This window comes from Cervus canadensis, chromosome 17 (genome assembly GCF_019320065.1).
Source record: "Cervus canadensis isolate Bull #8, Minnesota chromosome 17, ASM1932006v1, whole genome shotgun sequence".
Classification (NCBI taxonomy): domain Eukaryota; kingdom Metazoa; phylum Chordata; class Mammalia; order Artiodactyla; family Cervidae; genus Cervus; species Cervus canadensis.
In genome coordinates, this window is record NC_057402.1 from 36,512,756 (window position 1) to 36,540,437 (window position 27,682).

The 27,682-nt window shown below is 35.7% G+C and overlaps 1 protein-coding gene across 2 annotated transcripts in view; it reads left to right on the top strand.

Moving 5' to 3' along the window:
- Positions 1–27,682, top strand: part of SCAPER (S-phase cyclin A associated protein in the ER) — a 410,821-nt gene that overhangs the window by 193,430 nt on the left and 189,709 nt on the right. For both annotated transcript variants that reach the window (XM_043489284.1, XM_043489285.1), the window contains exons 22-23: positions 4,939–5,004; positions 13,324–13,450. In XM_043489284.1, the coding sequence (XP_043345219.1) occupies positions 4,939–5,004; positions 13,324–13,450 (193 nt within the window). The remainder of the gene's footprint in view (positions 1–4,938; positions 5,005–13,323; positions 13,451–27,682) is intronic.

The following is a 27,682-nucleotide window of genomic DNA, read 5'->3' on the forward strand; positions in this document are numbered from 1 at the left end:
TAGAAAGTGAAGAGGAACTAAAAAGCTTTTTGATGAAAGTGAAAGAGGAGAGTCAAAAAGTTGGCTTAGAGCTCAACATTCAGAAAACTAAGATCATGGCATCTGGTTCCATCACTTCATGGCAAATAGATGGGGAAACAGTGGAAACAGTGGCTGACTTTATTTTTTTGGGCTCCAAAATCACTGCAGATGGTGATTGCAGCCATGAAATTAAAAGACGCTTACTCCTTGGAAGGAAAGTTATGACCAACCTAGATAGCAACCTAGATTTTTTTTTTTTTAATAAAAAAGCAGAGACATTACTTTGCCAACAAAGGTCCACCTAGTCAAGGCTATGGTTTTTCCAGTGGTCATGTATGGATGTGAGAGTTGGACTGTGAAGAAAGCTGAGTGCTGAAGAATTGATGGTTTTGAACTGTGGTGTTGGAGAAGATTCTTGAGAGTCCCTTGGACTGCAAGGAGATCTAACCAGTCCATCCTAAAGGAGATCAGTCCTGAGTGTTCATTGGAAGGACTGATGCTGAAGCTGAAACTCCAATGCTTTGGCCACCTCATGTGAAGAGTTGACTCATTGGAAAAGACCCTGATGCTGGGAGGAACTGGGGGCAGGAGGAGAAGGGGACGACAGAGGATGAGATGGCTGGATGGCATCAGCGACTCTATGGACATGAGTTTGAGTAAACTCTAGGAGTTGGTGATGGACAGGGAGGCGTGGCGTGCTGCGATTCATGGGCTTGCAAAGAGTCGGACACGACTGAGCAACTGAACCGAACTGAACTGAACTGATATCTCATTACTACTGAAAAATAATGTGGGTCATGTCTTCAATTATATTTCTTTCTACTTAAATTATTAATCATGTTTGAATGAACATGATTTTACTTATCTATCTTTATATTTTGGATACATCATTTTACGTTATTAGCAACAGGTTTGTTCTGACATACTCCCAAATTCTTTGTCATTTCTCACCTTAGGTTGTAGTGGTTATGGTTAGAGAATCATTGTGAGATTTATCATGAAATCATTATTAATCATCTATATGTACTAGATCTCAGTTACTATGCTAGGTGCTAATAACATATGATAATACCCACACCTAGCCACCTGAATAAGATGTAAAAGCAAAATAGTAAATAAAATATATCAAAATGCATGCTATGCTGAAGATTTGGTTTTGATTGCTACATTTAATTATTTATAAATATATCTTATTGTTCATCAGGGAGGATTTTCCAGGAAACAATGCATCTGAGCCATGTTCTGAAGGAGAAGTAGAAAATATCCCCCAGAAAGGGTAAGGACAAGAGTGTCAGGCAAAGGGAGTGACTTGGACAAAGAACCAAGAGAAAGAAAGATCATCATATTTGTTAAACTGCAAGTGATTTGATTTATCTAGAATTCAGTTTCAACAGAGGAGTGGAAAGAAAAGGTATTAAAGGAGAACAGTTTTCCTCCCTCTCTTCGTCTCCCCTCCCTTCCTCCTTTCCTTTCCACCTTTCTTCTCTCTTCTTCTCCTTTCCTCCATTTCTTCCCTCTTCTTCCTTCCTTTTAATATTGTTCTGCGGAGTAACAAGCTCCCTACCAAATATTAGCTTGAAGTCAAAGAATCAGCTCTCTATCTTTATGGGGTCCTAAGATTCCCTAAGATCCTTATTAATACAGTTGCATCTCATTTTGTTTTTTTTCCTACCCTCTTGCTCTTTCATCTAAATACGATTTATAGACAGAAAGTAATTGAAAACTATCCAGTGTTTGTCAATTTTAAAAGAGTTTACTCTGTGTTTTATAAGACGTTTGCAGCTGACCAAGTTTCTTCTATTAGCAAGTTCCCACACCACTTTTCTATAGATGGGATTTGGCTCTGTTCTGTAACAATGCACACTGAATTTCCCATTGCCCTTAAGCTCCTTGGCCCACTGACACTCCACTTTAAGTTTAATCAGACAGAAAAAACAGAAAAGCTCTGGTCTCAAGTGACCACTTTGACCTTTTTATTTCCCTGAAAACAAGAAGAGATGAAATTTGCCTATTTTGTGCAGTCAGTGTGTGATTCTCCATACACCTGTGCACTGTGTTTGCTTCGAATTCAGGGTGACCAACATTAATACTACCTGTCTCAGTGAGAAAACCAGCACCGTGCTTTACAGGCACCGTTAGCGATTGTTTCTAGCAGCCATCTGCATGAGGGATACAGTGTTCATTAGGAATTTTTGAAGATAGACCAAAAGATCTGAGAAAGTTTCAGAGTTGCTTAGAAGGTCTTACCTAAATAGGGAGTCAGATTTGGTTCATTTATTATAGTCACAGTTCTTTAGCAACAAGTGTTCTTAAGATAAGGCAGACTTCTCCTCTGATTGAACCTTGAAAATCATTTGTGTCCTGCACCTGACATATACTGCATATGTGTAATTGGGGGTTTCAGTTAATGATATAATGTTTATAAAGATATATTGAAGTTTTCTAATGGTTATATGAAATCCAGTGTATCTATGTGTACTCTTATACCAATTCACATACCCACCATCATTGCACAAGTATTCCCTTTCTCTACATCCTTGCCAATGCTTATGTCTTATATTTTTGAAGACAGTCATTTTAACACTTGCGAGATATTTCTTTATATGCTTCTACTGTGCTAAAATTTAACCATGAGTTTAAAGACTGCTAAATTCTATGAATCCTTCTAGAGAATTGTTGAAACTGAGGGTAGCTGGGGGGACCCCAAAAATTGAAACTGCACTTTATTCAAGATTAACAGTTTTTCTTATGTTCTCCTTAGGACTCTGCTTTTATTCTCATGATTGCACTTATCATACTGTATTCTAATGTCTTATGCCTAACATAAAGCCGACTCAAAGTTAAGTCCTCAACACCTACCAGTACAGCTACAGAACTAAAGTAAGAAAAGAAGCATATCTCAATATACCATACAGAATTAATTGTTTTAACTTTTGATTTTGTATTGGGGTATAGCCAATTAACAATGTTGTGATAGTTCCAGGTCAACAGCTGAGGGACTCAGCCATGCATATACATGTATTCATTCCCTCCCAAACTCCCCTCCTAGCCAGGCTGCCACATAACATTGAGCAGAGTTCCATGTGCTATACAGTAGGTCCTTGATAGCTATCCATTTTAAATATAGCAGTGTATACATGAAAAGATGCTCAACATCACTCATTATCAGAGAAATGCAAATCAAAACCACAATGAGGTACCATTACATGCCAGTCAGGATGGCTGCTATCCAGAAGTCTACAAGCAATAAATGCTGGAGAGGGTGTGGAGAAAAGGGAACCCTCTTACACTGTTGGTGGGAATGCAAACCAGTACAGCCACTATGGAAAACAGTGTGGAGATTCCTTAAAAAACTGGAAATAGAACTGCCATATGACCCAGCAATCCCACTTTTGGGCATACACACTGAGGAAACCAGATCTGAAAGAGACACGTGCACCCAAATGTTCATTGCAGCACTGTTTATAATAGCCAGGACATGGAAGCAACCTAGATGCCCATCAGCAGATGAATGGATAAGGAAGCTGTGGTACATATACACCATGGAATATTACTCAGCCGTTAATAAGAATTCATTTGAACCAGTCCTAATGAGATGGATGAAGCTGGAGCCCATTATACAGAGTGAAGTAAGCCAGAAAGATAAAGAACAGTACAGCATACTAACACATATATATTGGAATTTAGAAATGGTGATTAACGTGGCATAATCCTATATGCCCATAACCAGAAAAAGACACAGAAATACAGAACAGACTTTTGAACTGCGTGGGGGAATGTTTGGAGGGTGGGATATTTCAAAAGAACAGCATGTATACTATCTATGGTGAAACAGATCACCAGCCCAGTGGGATGCATGAGACAAGTGCTCGGGCCTGGTGCACTGGGAAGACCCAGAGGAATCGGGTGGAGAGGGAGGTGGGAGGGGGGGATCGGGATTGGGAATACATGTAAATCCATGGCTGATTCATATCAATGTATGACAAAACCCACTGGAAAAAAAATAATAATAATAATAAAAAAAAAATATTACCACTGAAGTGAAAAGAAAAAAAAAAAAAAAAATCAGAGACATCGCTGTGCCAACAAAGGTCTATATAGTCAAAGCTATGGTTTTTCCAGTAGTCATGTATAGATGTGAAAGTTGGACCATAAAGAAGGCTGAGCACAGAAGAATTGATGCTTTCAAATTGTGGTGTTAGAGAATACTCATGAGAGTCCCCTGACTTCAAGGAAATCAAACCAGTCAATCTTGAAGGAAATCAACCCTAAATATTCATTGGAAGGACTAATGCTGAAGCTCCAATACTTTGGCCACCTCATGCAAACAGCCAACTCTTTGGAAAAGACCTTCATGCTGGGAAAGATGGAGGGCAGAAGGAAAAGGGGGCAACAGAGGATGAGACAGTTGGATGGCATCACCAACTCAATAGACATGTGATTTTGCAAAATCTGGGAGATGGTGAAGGACAGGGAAGTCTTGGGTGCTGCAGTCCATGGGGTCACAAAGAGTTGGACATGACTTAGCAACTGAACAACAACAACAGTAATTTTGCATTGAATACCTCTTGAGGTACATTGATATTCAGCCGTCTCAACCACCTTATAGAAACTTAAAATGGTTTCAAATTTAATTATGATTTTGATATTTTTGAAAAATAGGCACCATTCTGTATCAAGTCCCTAACTCAGAAATGTTTTTATGATTTTCTGTCCTGAGAGGAAATATGTATTTTTCAGTCTTTTTGGATCGCATTTATAGTATTGTAAAGAAGCAGTGTCAGAAATGGAATTGTTGAAAAATGAGCATAGTAATATTCTTAATACTGGGAGGGGAAAAACATAGCCAAAATTTTATTTTGGTATAAAAATTAGCAACAAAATAGCTAATAATGATAAAAACTCTTTTCTCTCCAGGGCCAAGGAATATGAGAGTTTATTGGAAGCAAAAAATTCTGGTTCGGACTCACCCTATAAAGCAAAGTGAGTATTTTAGTCTACATTTTATTGATTTGTCTCTTTAGTCTCTGCCTATAACAAAAGTTTATCTGAACCATTATCGTTCGCTTGTGGTCATAGACTTTTGTATCCAATGCTTAGGATTTTATTCTTCTAACACCGTATATCCAGCTGGAGATGATTTTGGCAGAGGTCATTTGTCTGTATCTGGGGATATGTGATAATATTTTGGTTATCACAGATTGGAAAAACTGGTGCAGCTGCCATCAAATGAGTAGAGGCCAGGGATGCCTTTACACTTTTTTCAGTGCGTGAGATAGTCCTCCACAGCAAAGGAGTATCTCATTCAAAACATCAGTAGTGCTGAGGTAGAGAAACCCTATTTGAACAAAGCAAGTTCTGCCAAGGCTGTACTGATTCTTACTCTGAGGAGATCTCATTCAGGATTGTTGCAAGGGCCACTTGACAGGTAAGGATTTAGACTCCACCATTGGGTGTAAGTGTAATTACTAGGTGTACTAGCTAAGGAAACAAAAACATCATCATTTTGTTTATCTCAAATAGACTGCCAATAGCGATGCAGCAAGAGAAGGGTACTCATAGAATACTGCTGCTGGGAGTGCAGATTGGTATAGTCTTACTGAAAGGCCATGTGAATCTGGAGTTTAGGATATCCATTTTGGTTTTCTTTTACTTTTAAGATCTTTTATTCATTATGTATACATGATTAAGTTCCAGTACTTAAAGTTTTATTTTTTAATTATAGTTGATTTACAATGTTATGTTAGTTTCTGATGTACAGAAAAGTAATCCAGTTATACATACATTGTTTTCAGATTATTTTCCATTGTAGTTTATTAAAAGATACTGAATATAGTTCCCTGTGCTGTACAGTGGGATGTTGTTGTTTATTTTATATAGTTTGCTGGTCCCAAACTCATCTAATTTATCCCCCCGCTACTTTGGACATCCACTTTAGAATTCAACTCCCCAGTGAAATAATGAAAAATGTGTGCAAATATTTATATACATAGATAACTATTTTTATGTTACTTTCAATAGTGAAAAACTCAAGAAACAACTTACATGCCACAGATGGAGGAATAGCTATAAGCAGTTGTTGGTATAGATTGTGCAATAGCATTTTACTGTAGCTGTTATTTACATTTGTAATAGAAATATTCTTCCCTGTCAGAAATAAGACACCCATCAGGTATACTTTATTACTGTTTTGGAGCTAGTAGCCATTGTTATTTTAAAAGAAAAAAAGAAGTATAAAGTATTAAAGACATTAATGAAATTGTTGAGATTATGATCATACTGTATATCTGGAAAATCCGAGAGAATCAAGTGAAGAACTAGTCAAAATAAGAGAATCAATTCAGTAAGATGACTGATTTCCAAATTTATGTGACACTGTTAATAATAGGTGATGTTTACTGAACCTTTACCTTATGCCAGGCTCTTTACATGTGTTGACTCATTTATAACTCACATCAACACAATGAATTTCATGAGGAAAGTAAGCCCTAAATGGAGTAAGTAACTTGCCTAAGGTTATGCAGCAGCATATCTAAGATACAAAAGTAGTAGCTTTTCTTTTTGATAATCAGAAAATATAAATATCATTTATAATAGCAATAGAAAAGTAAACTTTTAAGAATAAACAAGAAATATGAATGCTCTACAGAAATAAAAGCTTAAAATGCTAACAAGGGATATAAAAAAATGACTCGTAAAAGTTAAAAGGCAAATTGTACTCTTGGATAGAAGACAATGTATAGTAAATTCTCTTTAAATTCTCCTACAAATATGTGATTTCAATAAAATAACAACCTTCTTAAAGCTAGAGATAGAAGCATTTTAAAGAACATATAGAAAAATTAAGTTTCCATGAAAAAAAATTTTAAAGAGGGAAAATAAAGTAGGATTCAGCTAACAGGTGGTTAAAATAGTTTTGCATTGGCATGTGAATAGTAATACAAATTAATGGACTTGGTTTTTAAAAAAAATCTAGAAATGGATCCAAAATTTGAGGAAATTTAATATATGACATAGTATAGTGTTGGCAGAGATGGCCAGAAGTTGCTGAGCCATTCCTGAAGGCATGGCCCTTTGCAATATAACTCTGCCACCTCTCCATCAAGGGGTGGACTCTTATTAACCTTACTCTTGAATTTCACCTTTTGACTTGTTCTGATCCCCAGTCTACTGCAGAAGCAGTATGTGACTTCTGAGCCTTAGCTTCAGAAGTCTTGAAGCTTTTGCTCACAACTTTGCTTTCTTGTTCCCCTCTGACTGCCATGTAAGGAAGCTTGGGTCAGCCTCCTTGATGATGATGGATCACTTGGTCATGGTGGATGATCCGTTTAATATGCTGCTGAATTTGTTCAGCTTGTTCTGATGATGTTTTTGCATCAGTTTTTTTGCATAGTGTTCATCAGCGATAGGGGATATCAGGCCAGATCAGGCCTCTGCTTGTGTCACATTTGCTGATGTCTCATTGGCCAAGGCAAGTCATTTTGTCAAGTCCTTAGTCACTCTATGAGGAGACTATTAAGTCATGGCTAGCAAGATATACTTCAAGGGGGGACCTTTAACGTAATAGTCTATTCTGCAGCTTTCTCTGGATTCTCCTCTTGACTAACTACTCTTCTTCATTATCTGTTGCCTCATTGTTTATTGTCTCATTGAGCTCTTAACATTAGCATGCCTTTGTCCTGAGAGTTCTGGTAGAGAATTACTCTCTTGGTAATCTCATTTATTTTCATGACTTTAAACAGCTAGTATCTGGAGGGACTTTAAATTCATGTCTCCAATCCAGACCTGTCCCCAGAACTCCAGAATACAATATCCAGCTTTCATGTTAGCATTTTCACTTGGCTGTCTCTCTGTTCAGTTGAATGCCTCAGGTGCACATGTGTCAAGGTAAACTCCTGAATTTTGTTTCCAAAACTTACCCCTCCTATTTTTGTTTATCTTAAGAAATGGCAGGTTCATCCTTACATGAAGTCATCTAAAACTTTAGAGTCATCCTTTTTCTGAAAAAGCTTGATTATTGTAACTGATTGAAATAGGTAACCAAAAAGGAGATGAAAAGACATGTCTCCTTATAAAATTATTCTATTTAATAAATGAAAATGACTTTCTCCAGTTTCCCTTCCCCCTTCCAGAAAAATTCAGTCCTATAGCTCTTAGATGAGAGCACCACCAAGCAGCCATCTGCATTGGCTGGATGACTGGATGCAGTGGGGGCAGAATGGTGGCTGTCAGAGCCTGAGTGGACTAAGGATGGGTGGCCAGGTGTGAGGGTTCAAAGCCGAGCAGAGGACGGGAGCTTCCGTGTGGGGTAGGACACCATGGCCTGGTGTGGGGAATCAGAGCCAAGTGACGAGGGCATATCCATGGAATGTTATCCTTGCCCAGTCTGTCAGGGGAGCCTTGTAAAGGCTGTGAAACCCATGCATGCGTGAGAAGAGCAGAGGAGACCAGTGTGGGGAGTCAGAGCCAAGCAGGTAGATAATAATGTACATAAACAAAGATGGGTGATATGTTGGGGGGGTTGTTCACATAAGTAAATATATTAAGGATGTTGGAAGACAGATTGCTCACTGTTAGAGAAGAGAGTTAAAAAATATACTCAAGGAGAATAGAAAATCCTGCAGTGATGAATTGACATTGTAGATATCAGTTTTAACTTGTATTTTCCAACATATATGTAGAAATAAATATAGATGTAAAGTGTAGGGATACACACACACACACACATGCCCTTGGAGCAATGCGGAGTGGGGTTTAGAGGTACTGACCCTCTGATCAGTCAAAAATCTGCCTGTAACTTTTACAGTCAACCCTTCCCCTCTGAGGTTTTACATTCACAAATTCAACCAACCAGGAATCCTGTGGTACACACATAGTGTACAAAATATGTATAAACGGGCCTGTACAGTTCAAAGCCCTGTTGCTCAAGCATCATCTTTTTGTAAATATAATTATATATATTTTATATTTATTTAGATAAAATAATGTATACACATTTTCTAGATCTTTCCACCAAGGATGAGGGTCTTGGGAACAGCAGCACCTTGATAGCATTGAGCACATCTAGTATTAAGTGTAAGGATGACATAGTTCCCTGAAAGGGTAGATGGGTTCTTTATCCACAAGAAAGGATGCTGGAGGCAACAATGAAAGATGTTCCATATGGGAAGCAATATATGCACACTGGCTTTTTTCATTTTATAAAAGGATTTCTTAAACTCTTAACATTTAGAAATACAGGCTTAGGCATATTAATTTAAAAATGGAAGAGAAACCTGTAGCCTTAAATTTAGGCTGTGTACCTCTCAAATAGAGAAGGTTTATAAGAAAAAATGGAAGTTAATATATTTATGTCTTCCTGCCCATCACACTTAAAGAACAATGTTATTTCCTAACATGGACCCAGTTTCCCTTCTTACACTTATAACTCTTCCCAATGATCCTAATGAACCTCCCAAAACTTTACTGTGATAAAAGTTAGGGCTCCTTATAGAGGAGCCCTTATGTTTCACATTTACCAGTAACAGATTTGAACTGAGAATTGTTAAAATGTGTTCAAATTTTGAGAAGAAAATATCTGACCTTAAAAAATTCTCCACAAAGCCATTTACCTGTCAGATACTTCTCATGTTCTGGGCTAGGAATTATGAATTTTTCTTTTCATGCTAGAAAAATTATCTACCAGAATTTACACAAATAGCAATTTCTGTATTAAAAAACTGCACCCTCTAAACAGCTCCTATTCTTGCCCTATAAGGAAACTATAACTTTCAGGAATTGAGTCCTGTGACATTCAATCATTATTTATAGTATGAATCAAAATCTAATGCTTTTTTTCTTGAGAGGAGCTATGTTATTTGTGGTACTTCTGTGGAGGCCAGGAATGAAGCAGAGGTTTAGCTCATGTTACCACAGCATCCCCTTCATTTGGCATTCTTCCTTGAAGGGTAGGTTCATATGAGTCCCAGATTTGATTTACCTCAGGGTGAAATATAAGCCTCTTGTATTCTGTGAATTAAAATGGTCCTTGTGCCTCCCTAAATACCCCTGGTTTTCAGTGGAATGTGAGCATTCTTGGTAAGAGTACTACTAGATTCATATGCATCTGTTGCTATGGCTGGATATTTAGTTACATGGTGTGCAGGCTTTATTCAGCCAAGAGCTGAAGTGGCTACTTATCTGTCACACAATGGAGTTTGCTGCCAATATTCGTCCACATGATAAGGTCAGTTACTTTAATCGGATGGGACTCTAGCCCACATTCGATTAGGAGGAAAAGGACTATGTTGCTCTTAGTGTGTTTTTGTAATTTTTATATTCTCGAAATGTTAGATTGAGACATTCTGTCAGTAAGTAGTAATAATAGTTGATTATTTATTGATTATTCAATGTCTACTTTAGTGAATGGTGTTAGGTACATTACATTAATTATCTCTAATCTTCAGAAGCTCTAAAGAAAAAAATATATGTATATATAATCTCCACTTTTAAGTTGAAGAAATTGAGATTGAGTATTTAAATAACCTCCCCACAGCTTACTTAAAGCCAGAATTTAAGCCTAGGTATTTCTGATTTTAGAGTTTGTGTTCATTCTGTGACTTATCAAAGTAAACTCCATATAGACAGTTTAGATTTAAACTGGAGTTCACAAGTGCCTTTTTGAACTGCAGCTGCTATTGTATTCTTTGAGGAATTAAAGATTTTTACATAAATACATTTTTAGATGAAATTGTGTTCTAGGATATTATTCATTTGTGAATATAATTTTCTTATTGAATTGACTGATATGGTGTGGAGACAAAGCATGAAATCTGAAGATGAAAGGCATAGATTTCTAGTTCCAATAGTGCATTTACTAGCCGTGAAGCCTTGGGAAAGTCACCTCATCTTCTTAAGCCCTAGCATTTAAACAGGGATGGATAATGTTTTTCAGAGGACAAATAAGATCATGTACATGAAAGTATTTTGTAACATAGAGGTTATGGATATTATTAAGAATAGTATAAAGAAGAAATTTCTTCTTAGACCATACGTCAGTACTTCTAGAGTGTACTTATGTAACGATGCTATGGATAAGATGGTGAATCGTTCGATAACCCTCTCATAAGGTTAATATTGTGCTTCTGCACTGTTCAGTATGATAGCTTCTAGCCAAATATGGCTGTTGAAATTATTAAGATTAAATTAAATTAGTTCTTCATACCGAAGCCTCTTCACTCTAGGGCCTGTGAGCCACAACTGCTGAGCCTGTGTGCTGCATCTATTGAAGTCCTAGAGACCCTGCTTAGAAACAAGAGAAGCCGCCACAAGGAGAAGCGTTGGTACCACAACTAGAGAGTAGCCCCCATTTGCTGCCACTAGGGGAAGCCTACACACAGCAACGGAGACCCTGTACAACCAAAAATAAATGAAATAAAATGGTTAATTTTTTTTTAAAGTTCTACAGTCATACTAACTGTCTTTCAAGTGCACAATAGGTACATTTGGCCAGCAGCCACCAGGTTGTACATAATAGTTATGGAACATTTCCATCATTACCAAAAATCCTGTTGTCAATCTGCGTGAGAGAGACTTGTGATAGTGACTTGAAGGAATAGATCAGAGAAAGCAGTGTTTGAGCTAGGAACTTAGGGAAGAGTACGATTTTTCTGGAGGTGGGGGAAGTAGTTCAGAAGGAATGAATAAAAGAGCATTTGCAAAGATACTGAAGCAGGGAAAGCAGGATTTAGATCCAGAAAGACCTCATGCATATAGAGCCAGTGCGGTAAGATTAGCCCTACATGGGAGGAATCAATCTTCCTTGATTGTAATAGGAGACATAAAGGAGAGTATGGGTGAAATGCTCACATGCTTATAGATTTTTGGCAGAAAGTGAGGATTTCCTTGTTCCAGTAGCTTCCATTTTCTCTATGAAATGTAAAATCTTCTTATATGAAAGCAAGGGGGAGAAGGAAGAGTGGAATTATGAGGAGATGGAGCAATATATGAAGAAGTCTTCGTGGAAGAGTGCAAGAGTGAGCAGACTTGGACAAACTTACTAGTAAGATTCTGAAGCCATAGTCATGCCAACCTTTTGTATGGTATGAGTTTTTCTCAGTATCAGAAATGGAAACGGCTGGCAGATGTTCACTAATCCAGCTAAATTAATGTTGACAAGGCACCGAGAGGGATGCCTGGCCCACTAAACAAACGTTGATGATTGTTACCATAACTGGGGGTTAGCTGTAGGAGTAACAGAACAACAGAGAGGGAAGTGACTGTATACAAGTGATTATACACGTTTACAAGGAAGTGATTATAATGGAGGCCAAGGGAATCAGTCATAGATAAAAATGGAAGTAGGGTCACAGGGAAATGGCATATGGGGAAAAGTGGAGAGATACAGGATGGTGTCTGGTGAGCGTCTCAGGTAGGATGCTCAGGTGAATAACAGAATAGGAGGAGAAGACTGCTCGAAGAATGAAGTGTGTGAAACAGAAGTAAGGGCTTTAAAGAAACGTTAATGCAGTCCACTCACTAAAGAGTCCTAGGAAATACGTGTTATTTTCGCGTGTGCTAAGTCACTTCAGTAGTGTCTAACTCTTTGCGACCCCTTGGACTGTAGCCTGCCAGGCTTCTCTGTCCATGGGATTTTCCAGGCAGAAATACTGGAATGGATTGCCGTGCCCTCCTCCAGGGGATCTTCCCAACCCAGGATCGAATCCACATCTCTTATGTCTCCCGCATTGGCAGGTGGGGTCTTTACCACTAGAGCCACCTGGGTTCCCCAGGTGTGTTATGTGTTATTCTTGGTGAAGAGCAAATAAAAGCAAATGCTCTGTTGTCTAAATGACATCAGCAGTGACAGGAAATCCCCAAATTGCTTATAAACTGGAACATGGGGAATTTGACATTCTAAGAATTTACAATGCTTATAATTGCCTTAAAGATTTACATCAAAATATGAAAACCTGCTCAGGCTCCTCTCCTCCTTTTCTCTGCCATCATACTCTGACTTTCCCCATCATCGGGTCTGTTCTAGTGTGAGAGTAACGCAGAAGCTGGTGGCAGCAGCTGCCCCCACTGGCCCTGTGGATGGACAGTACTGTCCTCTGGGTCTGTTTCATGACAAAGACGAGATTGGTGTTTGTGAACATAGAGTAATAATGGCCTCAGGAGTGATTTGTTTTTCTTTTCCTTAGGTACTCTATGAAGCAGTTTCCAATATAATAATGAAAGTAACTTTTGTTTAAAAGTGCTGGAAAATGAAATATTGTAGTCTAATTCATTCATGTCATTCTTCTCTTTTATTTTGTATCCAAGGCTTCAGCGGTTAGCCAAAGATCTTCTAAAACAACTACAAGTACAAGACAGTGGCTCATGGGCAAGCAATAAGGTTTCTGCTTTAGATCGGACCCTTGGTGAGGTCGCTAGAATATTGGAAAAAGAGGTATGTAACTCATCTCTGGCCTCTGGCCATAATCTTTATGTTTCTTTCTTACTGACTTCCCTGGTGGCTCAGATGGTAAAGCATCTGCCTACAATGTGGGAGACCCAGGTTCAATCCCTGGGTTGGGAAGATCGCCTGGAGAAGGAAATGGCAACCCACTCCAGTATTCTTGCCTGGAAAATCACATGGACAGAGGAGCCTGGTAGGCTACAGTCCATGGGGTCGCAAAGAATCAGACCTGACTGAGCGATTTCACTTTCAGTTTTCTTTCTTATTATGACGGCCATGGGACTACAACGCAAACTCTTAAGTATATGTGTTTCTTTGGTGTTTCCAAAAGCCAGTCAACCATTGGTGGATATTTTTTCTTTTTGTTCTTAATGATATTGAAATTGTTTTTAGTTGTCTTAACTGAAGTCCTCTATGGCAAAAATACTTTCTTTACGTTGTGGTTTTTGCAGTCATATTTTTCCTAACATGACATTCTATTTTAAATAGAATCACAGTAATAAAGATATACAGTTTTATGGCAGAAAATATAAGACTTTGAATTATAAAGCCTATAAATCACAGATTTTCACAAAACACCAGTTTCCTTCCTGTTTCCAATAGAAGATTTGATAGTTTTCTTTAATGACTTACAGGCATTAAATGTTTCAATGACAGTTTAAAAAATTCTTAATGGTTTTAAAAGTATTTATTATTCACTATAGAAAATTTTAAAGGAACAAAGAAGAAATAAAACTCCCTGTAATATTCACTATTGACATTTTATTGTGTTTTTTCTAATATTTTACTCTACATTTTTACAGTATTTTATATTGCTAATTTTATCATAAATATTTTATCATATCTTATAAATTCTTTTTAACTGAATGAACATATCACAGTTTATACAATTTATATCACTTAGGTGGCTTTCTAATTTTTTTGTTTAAGGTAATGTTCATCTTTGTTTATTAGCTGTAATTTTTGTTTTCTAGGTTTAAACTGTATTGTGTAATATTTTATATATATGAAAGAATGTAGGAATAAAAATTACATAAATGCAATGGGTTATGATCTCATGACCAACCCAAGAACTAAGTTAATCCCAGTATATTTATTATTTATAGTTCCCACTGGATTCCTTCCTCACCCTATCCCCCTGCCTCTGCTCCCTTTCAGGAAATACTGTATAGAATTAAAGGGGTATCCTTTCTTTGTTTTATAAAAATAGTGTTCTTGATTTATCACATAATTGTATATTTAATTAATATATTATTTTGTTTTGTTTGTGTTTGACCTTTATAAAATATTACACTGAAGACTTCTTGATTTTTTTCAATCAAAATTATGGCTCTAAGTTTTATTTAAGCTTATAAATGTAGCTATTTTTCATTAATTTTCTCTCTCATATAGTGAGTACTGCATTGTGTTAGTACTACAATCTTTTATATCCTTCTCCTGACAATAGATGTTCATTTTCAGGATTGGATGTGTGTGTGTGTGTGGGGGTGTGTGTGTGTGTGTGTGTGTGTGTAGACGGGGATGATTGGAGAGAGGGAGAGAGGTAAGGGGCAGTGCTGCTCACACAATTTCTGTATTAGAACAATTCAAGAAGAATTTCTCTAAAGCAGGGAAGGAGCCTCAGACTTTAGTCTGCATCAGAATCACCTAGAGGACTTGTTAAAACACCTTGGATTTCTGATTCAGTAGATCTGGAGTGGGTCCCAAGAATTTGTATTTCCAGTAAGTTCCCAAGTGACATTGATGCTGCTGGTCCAAGGACTATACTTTGAGAGCTTGCTCTATGCTAGGCAATATGCCTCAGGGGTAGAATTACTGGGTTTTCAGTCATATGAATAACCAACTTTACAAGACAATGCTCAGCTGCATTTTGGCATCAAGCAATAATCCTCTTTAGGAACTGAAAGCAGCATACTCACTGTGGCATGACAACAGAGCCAGATGAAGTCAGTTCTTTTGTATAACATGTCCTTTTCAAAGTATGAGAGAGTTCAGAAACTGGTAGTTGTCCAGCATGTACTGGATGGAATATTTAGAGGTTTTATATGCCTTGGGGAAATCTCTATTTTAAAATTAGCAGATACTGATTGTTTTCTTTTTGTTTTTAAAAAAGGGTACTTATACTTTGAAATAAAAGGCATTGCTTGAAGATCCTACCATATAAACTTTATCTTACGAATATTGTTTTAGATTGAAGTAGTCACAGAATTTTTGAGTAAAAGGTAAAATGATCTGTGTAAGAAAGGTATTCAGTATGAAAATCTAAGTAAAGTTATTTCATTCACAAAGGGGCAATTTACCAGAATACCACTGATTCCTTATAATTTGAGGGAGAAAAATGTTGTCTGGCTCCCAGTCTAAATGGTCTGTGTCAGGAACCTTGCTGTAAAACTGTCCTCAGAGTATATACTGCAGGACCACCTAAGAGTCTAAACTTACCTACAATAAGATCCTTTTGCAACTTTTAGAACTAAAATCCTTTTTACTTTGCCAAGACAGACACACTTTATGTGAAATCCTGTTCATAGAGTTATACTGACATTTCAGTGTAATTCAACTGATGGTATTTATGATTTCAGTCTAGGAATTATAAATAACCATTCCTTTTTGTTTGGAAAACTGCCTGGAGTAACAAAATCATTAGCGCCAAAGCCAAGTACCCAGTGAAGAATTTGAAGACAGCCTAGAAGTGACAGGGGTGGGACTGGTGGAACTTGGGCAAGCACTCACTGAGGAATGGTGAGAGATTAATCTTGAGGTCTTTGTCCTCTTAGTTTAGACCTCAACATACTGATGCTTTCTGTTACTGCTTCGGCACAGTTCCCTCAGATAATTTTTCTGAAGTTCTGAGAACTGTTTTAGGGCTAACAGGTTAAAAGTGTGAAGCACGAAAGTGTTCTGTCTGGTCTGGTTTCCTTGGTGTGTATGCCCAGGAGTGGGATTGCTGGGTCATGTGGTAGTTCTATTTCCAGTTTTTTAAGGACACGTGTGCCCCAGTGTTCATCGCAGCACTGTTTATAATAGCCAGGACATGGAAGCAACCTAGATGCCCATCAGCAGACGAATGGATAAGGAAGCTGTGGTACATATACACCATGGAATATTACTCAGCCATTAAAAAGAATTCATTTGAATCAGTTCTAATGAGATGGATGAAACTGGAGCCCATTATACAGAGTGAAGTAAGCCAGAAAGATAAAGACCAACACAGTATACTAACGCATATATATGGAATTTAAAAAGATGGTAACGATAACCCTATATGCAAAACAGAAAAAGAGACACAGATGTGCAGAACAGACTTTTAGACTCTGTGGGAGAAGGCGAGGGTGGGATGTTCTGAGAGAATAGCATTGAAACAAGTATACTATCAAGGGTGAAATAGATCACCAGCCCAGGTTGGATGCATGAGACAAGTGCTCAGGGCTGGTGCACCAGGAAGACCCAGAGGGATGGGATGGAGAGGGAGGCAGGAGGGGGGATCGGGAAGGGGAACACGTGTAAATCCATGGCTGATTCATGTCAATGTATGGCAAAAACCACTACAATATTGTTAAGTAGTTAGCCTCCAACTAATAAAAATAAATGGGGGAAAAAAAAAAAGGCCAAGCCATGTTAAAAGAAGGGAATTGGATTTTATTCCAAGTATGAGAAGACACAGTACAAGATTTTAGGCAAGGGGTTAATCTGACTCATATATATTTTTTCAAGTCTTTTCAGGAGATTGTATAATAGCAAATAGTTGATAGAGAAACACAATGGAAGTTAAGAGGTTTCAAAAAAAAAAGTGTTCTGTCACAAAAGAGATTTGGAGACTAAGGAGATCTGGGTATTTTAGTACTTACTGTGTGACTCACATTCCTTCTGGCTTAGGTTCTCTGATTCTATTTGTAAGCTTTGTTGTATGCGTTATGCTTTTTAACAAACTGCGCCACAAACCGCTGCTTAAAGTATAAAATCTAATAGGAGATTTTCTCTTCACAAGGATTAAAGCCACCAAAGCCTACACCCTGACATAATCATGAACTGTCTCACCTGCCCTCAGAGATTGCAAAGAGAGTGCCTCAGCAAAGTACAGAAGATATAACCATAATCCAGCCCTGGAATAGATTTGCAGTCCAAATTCACATCACCCATACTATTTTAGATGTTGAATTGAGTTTAAAGTAGTCCCAGATTGATTAGTAGCATCCCCTAGGAACCTGACAGAAAGAAATGCAAATCCTAATTGGAAGAAGACACCTTTATCCTAGGCCTCAAGGCATTTTGTGAAGTAATTTTATGAGAAGAAGTGGCCACAGTCAAAACACAACCACAAAAGTAGATTAAGTCTATGAATAAGCTCAAGCAGAAAGCAGAACTGCAAGACTTTGTAAATACCAGTCATAAAACTGTATGTTTTATGTGTTAGGAAATAAAAGACAGGATTGAAAATATCTGCAGTTATGGACCTAACAATAGTGACACAGAAGGTAATTCAGAATAGCCCTCTCACTGATGACAGTTAATAAACTGTGAATAAACTATAAACTGGTTCCAAAATGCTAATAGAGTAGTAAATAATTACTGGTCCAAGATCTAGGAACATGGCATTTTAGAGCTGGTTATAGTTGGTGATCCAAAAAAGGTGGATGAGAAGCTGAGTAGTACTTTTAATAATATTGCAGAACTGGTGGAGAAGAAACATTAGCATCTAGGACTGTCAGTGCTAACACAGTGGCAAAAAGTTGGTGTTTTGGGTTGAGACTTTAAAGGACTGAACTACTAGAGAGGGTAAACAGAAAGTGTGCCAGTCACTGCGCAGACTGCAGCTAAAGGTCAAACCATCTGAGTGGCTGGGAAAACCCCGATCATTGAAAAAAAAACAACAGGAAAGTGATCTGGAATTGCTAATACCTGCAGGTACCTAACAAAAGCAAATAGAAAATCTACTGTGGAGGAAGATATTATAATAATCAACCTAAGCCTCAAATTATTTCAATAATGTGATTTTAAAATATATTTTCTGGCAGAGAAAGATAATTAAGCATATAAAAGGCAAGACAACATGGATAAAAATCAATAGAAACAAATAGGGACTCTAGAACTATGCTTACTGAGTTCAAGGATATAAGTATTCATTTTTTTTTTTTTAAATATAGTGCATTTGAAAGAAAATAGAAATTTGAGAACTGAATGTTTTTGTAACTAAAATTAGAAAAACTGTAGATGAAATAACAGAATAAACCAACTGGAGAGAGAATTTGTGTGTACTGTAAGATAGGTCATAGGAAAGAATCCTGACTGAAGCATGGAGAGAAGATATGGAAAATATAGAGAAGAGTGTAAGAGGCATGTAATATATAGTGAAAATACCTAATATATGTATAGTTATTCAGAAGGAGAGGAGTAGAAACATTATTTGAAGTCATTATCATTTAGAACTTTCTAACTTATAGATCAATCCACAGATTCATGAAACCAAATAAAATTCAAGCGGGGTAAATTAAAAAGAAATCCACAGCCCACAGACATCATAGTAAAACTGAAGAAAATCATAGTGCAAGCCTATCTCCTTCATGAACTTGGATTCAAATTTCCTAAACAAATTTTGGCAAACCAAATCATGCAATGTATTAAACGAATAATATGTAACAACAAAGTTAGATTTATTCAAGATATGCAAGTTTAGTGTATTGTTGGAAAATCAGTCATAGCTTATATTAATGGAAGAAAAAGATCATCTCAAAAGATGCAGTTAAAAAGCATTTGATAAAATCATCACCAAAGCAATTCATGATAGTAAACCAGGAACAGAATGGAATTTCCTAACCTAACAAATTGTTTCTGCCCAAAAAAAGAGCATAGCTGATATCATGAACTATTGAACAAGTTTAACAAAGCCACTGGATATAAGGAGAGTATATAAAAATCAATTGTATTATGATGTCATCAAAAGAATTAAGTATGTAAGAGTAAATCTATCATGTTCATAGATGAGATTTTTTCGTATCTCTTATTTAAAGCTGCACAAATTAAGATGGTGCACTGTTGGAGCAAAGATGGAGAAAAAGAAAAATATAAACAGTCCTATTCTAATGTATATGCTTGATGCATGGCATGTGAAGGACTTGTTTATGTGTATATGGAAAAAGGAGGTGGGATGAAGCATTAGGAGAAAGTATGGTCTATTTTGTGAATGATGCTGTGGTGATTAAATATCCTTATTTTTAAAAACTGAAACTTGACCTTAACTCACATCATAAACAAAAAATTAATTCTAGATTGACCTAAATGTAAATGAAAAAATAAAATTAGGAAATAACAGAAGAATGTCTTCTTGACTTTGGGGTTTTGCCTAGATAAGAAAAGTACAGAAAAGACATTAACCATAAAGGAAGGTGTTGATAAATTTGCATTAAAATAGGAACTTTTATTCATCAAGAGACTCCAAGGAAAGGAAAGAATAAAAAAGAACAAGAAAGGGAGAAGACATTTATATGTACAATTCACAAAGAAGGGTATCCAGAGCATATAAGGAATCCCTACAAATTAATAAGGAAAGAAAAACCCCAACAACAACCTAATAGGAAAATGGTCAAGAGAATGGCATTCCAAAAGGAGAAATTTAAATAGCCAATAAATAAATGCAAAGATAGTCAATCTCTTTAATAATCATGAAAATCTAAATTAAAAATTTGGTGTTATACTGTGAGTCATCTATCAGAATGGCAAAAAATTAAACACGGAAAATACCAATTATCAGCAAAGATCTAGAGCAGTGGGAATGCTTATACCCTGTTTGTGATAAGTTAGTGCTACCACTTTATTTTTTTAATTTTTATTGAAGTGTGGTTCATAGAAAACGTTGCATTAGTTTCAGGTATACAGCAAAGTGCATTGGTTATATGTATACATATATCCACTCTTTCCCTATGTAGGTCATTACACAGTCATGAGTAGAGTTCCCTGTACAATGCAATAGGTTCTTACTAGTTACCTATTTTATGCATAGTAGTATGTATATGTCAATCCCAATCTCACTAGGTCCATCCATGTTGCTGCAAATGGCATTATTTTGTTCTTATTCATGGCTGAATAATATTCTGTTATATACACATACCATATCTTTATCTATTCATCCTTCAGTGGATACTTAGGTTGCTTCCATGTCCTGGCTACTGTAAATAGTGCTGTAGTGAGCCTTGATGGGGTGTGTGTATCTTTTCAAATCATGGTTTTCTCCAGGTATATGCCCAGGATCAACTAAAGTTGAAGGCATGCATATCATATTTTACTTTCAGGTCTATATCCGAGAGAAACTAATGCATATATGCATAAGGAGACATGTGCACAAAAATTCAAAGGTGGCATTATTTATAATTACCAAACATGGAAGATAACCCAAGTATCCTTCAACAGCTGAATGTATAAATTATGGTAGCAACATGGATATGTCTCACAATGTGCAGTGAATGAAACAATTCACCAAAATATGTTTATACTCTATTGCAGTTCCAATTATATGAACTTCAAGAACAGACAAAGCTAACCTTACTGTTTTGGAATGTAAACCTAGGTGGTAAAACTATAAAGAAGATACGGGAAGTATTTCTCATAAAAATCAGGATAATGATTATCCAGAGAGGAGAGTGCCTGATATGATCAGGGAGATTTACTGAAGGGGTTTCCAGAGTGCTTCTAGTCTTTTTTTCTTGACCAGATGGTGCTGTTATGCTCAAATTACTCTTTAAATTGTGTTATGTGTTTTCTGTTTTTTTTTCTGACTTTCTATATGTTTGTTATGTTTCACAATAAAAATTACACTAAGAGTTCAAGTTAAATTGCTTCAAAGACACTTTTGTTGCACAAATGTTTAATTATTTCAAATAAGAGTTTTTAAAACATTCTTATATATGCAGAGGCACTCTCCTCATTCTTGCCATTGTATTAAATTTGTTCTAAGTAAATGTGATTTGTATTTGTATTGGCTTTCTCAGTACTCTGCCACACTGCACATTACATTTAAGTTTGGATAGTAACAGCATCCCACAAGCTTTCTGTGGTTTATCAGTAACATGAGACATTTGTATGCTGTTACTATAAGTAAACAGTTTAAGCAGATGGATTGGACATGGATTTTGTCCAGTTGCCTTTCCTGACTTTTTTAGAATCCTGCCAAATTTAAATAGGGATTCAGCTGTGAGTCTCTTCAACCTCAATAAGTAAACCACATAGCTGACAGCATTCATAATTTAACTGAATCGAGAGATGTCAAACCACAGTTGACTTTATGATACCTATAGCACAAGCTGCCATGCTTTGGTGCTTTTGAAGTTTATCCTGCAAAATTCCACCAACAAAAAACTGTAGAAGATGGAAAGGTAGAAACTCTGCCTCACCCCATCCTCTTCTTTCCTGCTTTTCACCAACTGAGGTTTGTGGCTATTTAATACATGCCTAGACTCAGAGGAGATAAACCGCTAATCCCTAGGAGCCTTTTCCACCTAATTGTGTTCAGAAATTGTGTTCAGGTCCTGCTGGACACTGCCTCTTGTCTAAACCTCATGGTTGTGTTAGGTTTTACTTCTCTTATTCTCAGCTGGAACTCTTCAGTTGGGAGAAACTGGAAAACATTCAATTGTGGGATCCTCTTATTTTGATCCCGTCACTTACAGTGGTCTCAATTTATGGAGTTGTTTCCTCATAGCAGCTGCCTAATAACTGTATATAGCTTATATGACACCCATATTTTGTCAGAAGGTGTCAAGTATATCATATGGCCCAAAGTAAAATGAAAATGTTTCTCATATCTTCTTCAACTAGCTTGTTTTAGTCAACTAAATGGAATTATTATTTTAAGAATCATACTGATCTTTAATATGTACATGGTTTGTATTTTTTTAAAAAGAAACAGTGAAGAAAGGGAAGAAGTGTTTATATATTTTGTTTTAGGTGTGGTTATATACGTATGTCCAGTTGCCAAAATTCATCAAACCAAATACTTAAATCTCTGCATTTTATGTTAATTATCTTTCTGTAAAAAAAAAAAAAATAGGTGATCATGACTGCAAAATAGTATATATTATATTTCAGATGATGAGGCTTGCCTTTATAAAAGCACACTACTTTAGTCATCTCATCTGAAATCACTTACTGTGGTTTCTTTATGAAAAGTCCTCTTTTAAAAGCAAATAAATTTGTTATAAAAATTCAGTTATGCATATTTGCACTACTAGTTTACAGCAACATTTTTATACAACTTGTGATATTTTCTATTATGATTATGCAAATTATCTCTTTGTGGACTATTCTTAAAGTCTTTTTAAGAACCTCTTACGTAATATAACATAGAAACTTATGTAAAACAGACTTGCACAGAAAAATTAATAATTATAACAGCAAAAAACCTGGTGACTACTCCTTGAGAAACATCACTGTCAGCATCTCAGAACCCTCCAACCCACCTACATTTATTTTGCCAGTCATACATTTCTCTTAATATTTGGATAAATTATTACTTTGGCTTTTTGGAAACCACTTTTTTTTATTTTATGATTTTGTCCCCTAAAGGCTCCTTCCTAAATAATATATGTTAGTTTAAACATGTCTAGTTTTGAACATTATATAAATGGACTTCCCTTCTCTGTAATTTGATGTTTTGCTTCTATCAAGATTATATATTTAAGAATTTATGTTGTTGTAAGGGGTTTTTCCCATTGTTATATATTGTCATTATATAAATTTACCACAGTAACATTTATCCATTTCACCACTAATGGACATTGGGTTGTTTTGATGAAATACGTGCTTCTAAACATGTATCGTTAAACTCATATGCAAGAATTTCCCTAGGGAATGGAATTCCTGGGTCATTTGGTATGTATATCTTTAATTTTCTTGATAATGCTGTATCGTTTCCAAAATTATAACAAGCTACTCTACTGCCAGCAAAGTATGAAAGTCCTTTCTCTTTTTCTAACACTTGATATTATCAGACTTTTTAATTTTTGCTAATCTTGTGGATATGTAGTAGTACTGTTTGCTGTAGTTTAATGTGCATCTCTGTTTGCAGATAGGTTTGAGCACCTATTCATACTGCTTGGCCATTTGAATTTTTTTGTGACATGCCTGTTCAAATCTTTTGCCCATTTTTCTACTAATTTGTTTTTTTATGTTCTGGTTACCACTTCTCAGTTGTTCAAGTGTATTAAATATATACATTTCTATTACTCAGCTGTCATTTTACTCTCTTTTGGTTTTTTTGATGAACAGAAGTTCTTTTTTAAAATTAAAGTATAGTTTATATATTTATAATATTATATAAGTTACAACTGTACAGTATAGTGATGCACAATTTTTAAAGATTTTACTCAGTTTATAGTATTGGCTTTATTTCCTGTACTGTACAGTGTATCCTTGTAACTTGTTTTATGCATAATAGTTCGTACCTCTTACTACCCTACCAAAATATTCCCCCTCCGGCCTCTCCCCTGTGTAACCACTGATTTGTTCTCTATATCTGTGTCTTTTTTATTATGTTCACTAGTTTGTTGTATTTTAGATTCTAAGTATAAGTGATATCATATAGTATTTCTTGGTTTTAATATGGAAAAGTTATCAGTATTTTATGGTTAATAGTTTTTGCTTATCTTTATAAGCAATTGTCCTATTCCTGAGTCAAGAAGTCTTTTTTATATTTTCTTGTAGAAGTTTTATAGTTTTGCTTTAAAACTTTTAGTTTATTATCCATCTAGAATTAATTTTTTGGCTTATTGTGAAGCTTAATTTCATTTTTTTCCATCTGGGTGCTTAATTTTTTGAGCACCATTTATTGAAAAGACTAGTTTTTCCCTGTTATTCTTTGGTGCCTCGTCTATCATAAATCAAAGTTTTATAGATATGCATTTTTCTTCTGTTTTTTGTTTTAGTTTATTCTCTCCCCAGCTGTCTCTGATACACTGTTAAAACTATCCATTAAATTCTTAATTTTAACCACAGTATTTTATTTTCCATGTCTAGAATGCCTGTTTACTCTTTTTCACATCTGCTATGGCTTTTTTATAATTCCTTGTTCTTTGCAGATATTTTTGAGCTTATTTTTTATTTATACACAGAAGATATCATTTTACAGTCTGTTCGATAATCTCAATATCTCACATCTTAAAGTATGTGCTTTTATACATTCTTTTTATGTCTTAGTTCCTTTTTCACCTATTAATTTTTCATTACATACTGATAAGTGTAATTGTGGAGAACTTTTGCATCTATGTTCATAGCTTACTAGTCTGGAATTTCTTCTGATGTCTTTGTCTAGCTGTGATATCAGGGTGATACCAGCTTCGTAGAGTGAGATAGGAAGTGTTCCCTACTTCTGTTTTTTGGCATAATTTGAGAAGGACTGGTGTTAATTCTTTAAATGTTTAGTGGAATTGACCAGTGAAACCACCTGGCTGAGTTTTCCTTTGTTGAGAGATTTTTGATTACTGATTCAATCTCTTTACTTGTTACAAATATATTTCAATTTTCTATTTCTTCTTAGGTCAGTTTTAGTAGTTTACATATTTCTAGGAATTTGTTCGTTTCATCTGGGTTATCTTAACTTGTTGGCATATAATTGATCATAGTATGCTCTCATAATCCTTTTATATCTGTAAGGTCAGTAGTAATATCTCCACTTTCATTTCTGATTTTAGTTACTTGAGTCTTCTCTTTTATCATTAGTTAAAAGTTTGTCAATTTTGTTGATCTTTTCAAAGAACCAATGTTGATTTTTCTCTTTGTTTTTCTATACTCTATTTTATCTCCACTCTAATCTTTATTTCCTTTAGTTTAGGGTTATTAGCTTTGAGGTTAGTTTGCTTTTCTTCTAGTTCCTTAAAGTTTAGAGTTAAGTTATAGATTTGAGATCTTTGTTATTTTTAAAGCAGATATTTACATCTATAAACTTTTCTCTTAAACATCACTTTCAGTGAGTTTCATAATTTATATTATATTCATTTTCATTTATTTCAAAACATTTTCTGATTGCCCTTGTGATTTCTTCTTTGACCCATTCATTGTGAACGATGTATTGTTTAATTTCCACATATCTGTGAGTCCTTCAGACTTTCTTCTGTTACTGATTTCTGATTTCATTCTTTTGTGGTTAGAGAATATACTTTGTATAATTTCAGTCTTTTAAAATTTATTTACATTTGTTTTATGATCATTGTAGTGGAACAATTTTAAAAATAAATGAAAACCTAATATAATGGTGCCTTCCTCTGAAAATATTTTTATTTATTTTTGGTAGGTGCTAAGTATATTAATGTTTCCAGAATCCTAATTCAAATTCAAGGCCAAAGGTTCTCTAGGTCTCCTGGGGTCTCCTAACAAGCTGCAAGTATATGGATTGGCTGTCTAACTTCCATTTCAGGCTTATTATGAGGGTGAATCTTTTCAGTCTTGGGTGGAATGGTTACTTTGTGTCATTTTATAAATGTTTCTCATGGATCAGGGAAAGCAGCCTTGAGGGCTGTGCTTCTCTCTCTTGATTTTTACCTTTTCCTGGATATTCAACTTGCAGTTCTCTTTCTGGTGGCTTTAATTTGTGTAAAATAATTGACCAGTGAAAGAAATGTTTTATTCAGCTTTTTTGTCATTTTCAACAGGAGAGTTTATCTTAATTGCTAGTTTCTCATTTTAGAATGAGATAGTCCTTCTAGTGTCATTTTAAATCATATTTTTAAAATAAATTACACCCTGGGAGAATTTTAAAGTAATGTCTATAACATCAGCATTTTGGGAAATGGCTGTTATATTTAAGTTAGCTAGTTGTGTAACTGAGGATCAACTTGTTTCATATCAAGCTATGTCGCAAATATACGAAAACAGCTATGTGTCCCCTTCCACTTAGAAAAGTATCACACATAGAGGATTTAGTTTAAAAAGAGAATGCCTTTGCTGATGGATCAGTGAAGGTCCTTATTCAGAAAAGTATTTAGTTCATTGACCAGAACTGTAGAACATTACAGTTGTTTATAACTAAATCCCTGCTATGCATTTTTAGTGGTTATTTGTTATTTCTTCTTCGAACTAGGGGCTTCACTGGTGGCTCAGTGGTAGAAAATATTCCTACCAATGCAGGAGACTCAAGTTCAATCCCTGGGTGGGGAAGATTCCCCTGGAAAAGGAAATGGCAACCCATGCCAATATTCTTGCCTGGGAAATCCCATGGACAGAGGAGACAGGCAGGCTACAGTCCATGGGGTCACAAATAGTAGGATGCGACTTAGTGACTAAACAACAAAAACAGCTTAGAATTAGGTAGAATATGTTTTTTTTAAGGAGAGCTAAGCATGAGAAATCAAAACCAAGTTCGCTATTTATCTAGCTAGGTAAATGCCAATATACTGTCATTACCAACTTTTCCTTAGCTAAGAGAGGCTTCTCAAAGCTATTAGATACAAAATTACCCTTCCTTGGAATGTCAGTTTTATACAAATATTAGAGACCAAAAAATCATTAAAAATTCTTTTACACTCAGGTTTTTATGCAAAAGATCATGTGGCAAATAATTGATAATATTTCACCAAGGCATGTCAGTTATTACATTAAGCAAGAAATGTCATAAAAATGATGTTTGAGAGCCAGAAGTAGGACCATGAGTTATTTAATCTGTATTTATGTTGCTAAAAATGACAATACTGCTGCTAATATTAAGAATAAATTATTAGAGTTCTTTCTTCACTAACAAAGTTCTTATTGAGTACATTGTTGTTATGATTTAAGGAGACAGACAGCACTGTATAAGAAACCCTTTCAGCCCAGCATATGATAGGAGTGATTTTACCTCTCAGTAAGATGTGCTTTTTGAAGTTTCTGCCTATAGCATCCCAACAGTATTCCATCATGCTACCTCTCTGGCAATGTTCTGCTCTTGGGCTCACCTTAGTGATTGATTGCTGGATGCAGTGAGTAAACACTTACTGTTTTTAACTACATTTGTATAAGTCTGGGTTCTCGGAAATAGTGACACTAAAAAACGAGAAATTGCCCGTATAAGGACCTTGATACTAGCTGTCTTCAGTTCAGCTCATTTTTTTTTTTTTTTGCATTAATAGACTCCATGGCAAATACCTTGTTTGTAAATAAGACAAGAAGAAAACTATTTTCTTCCTCAATAGTATGTAATATAAAACATTGTTTTCTAGTTAAAATAAGCATAGATGAGATCATGGAAAAGAATGCAGAATTTTTAAA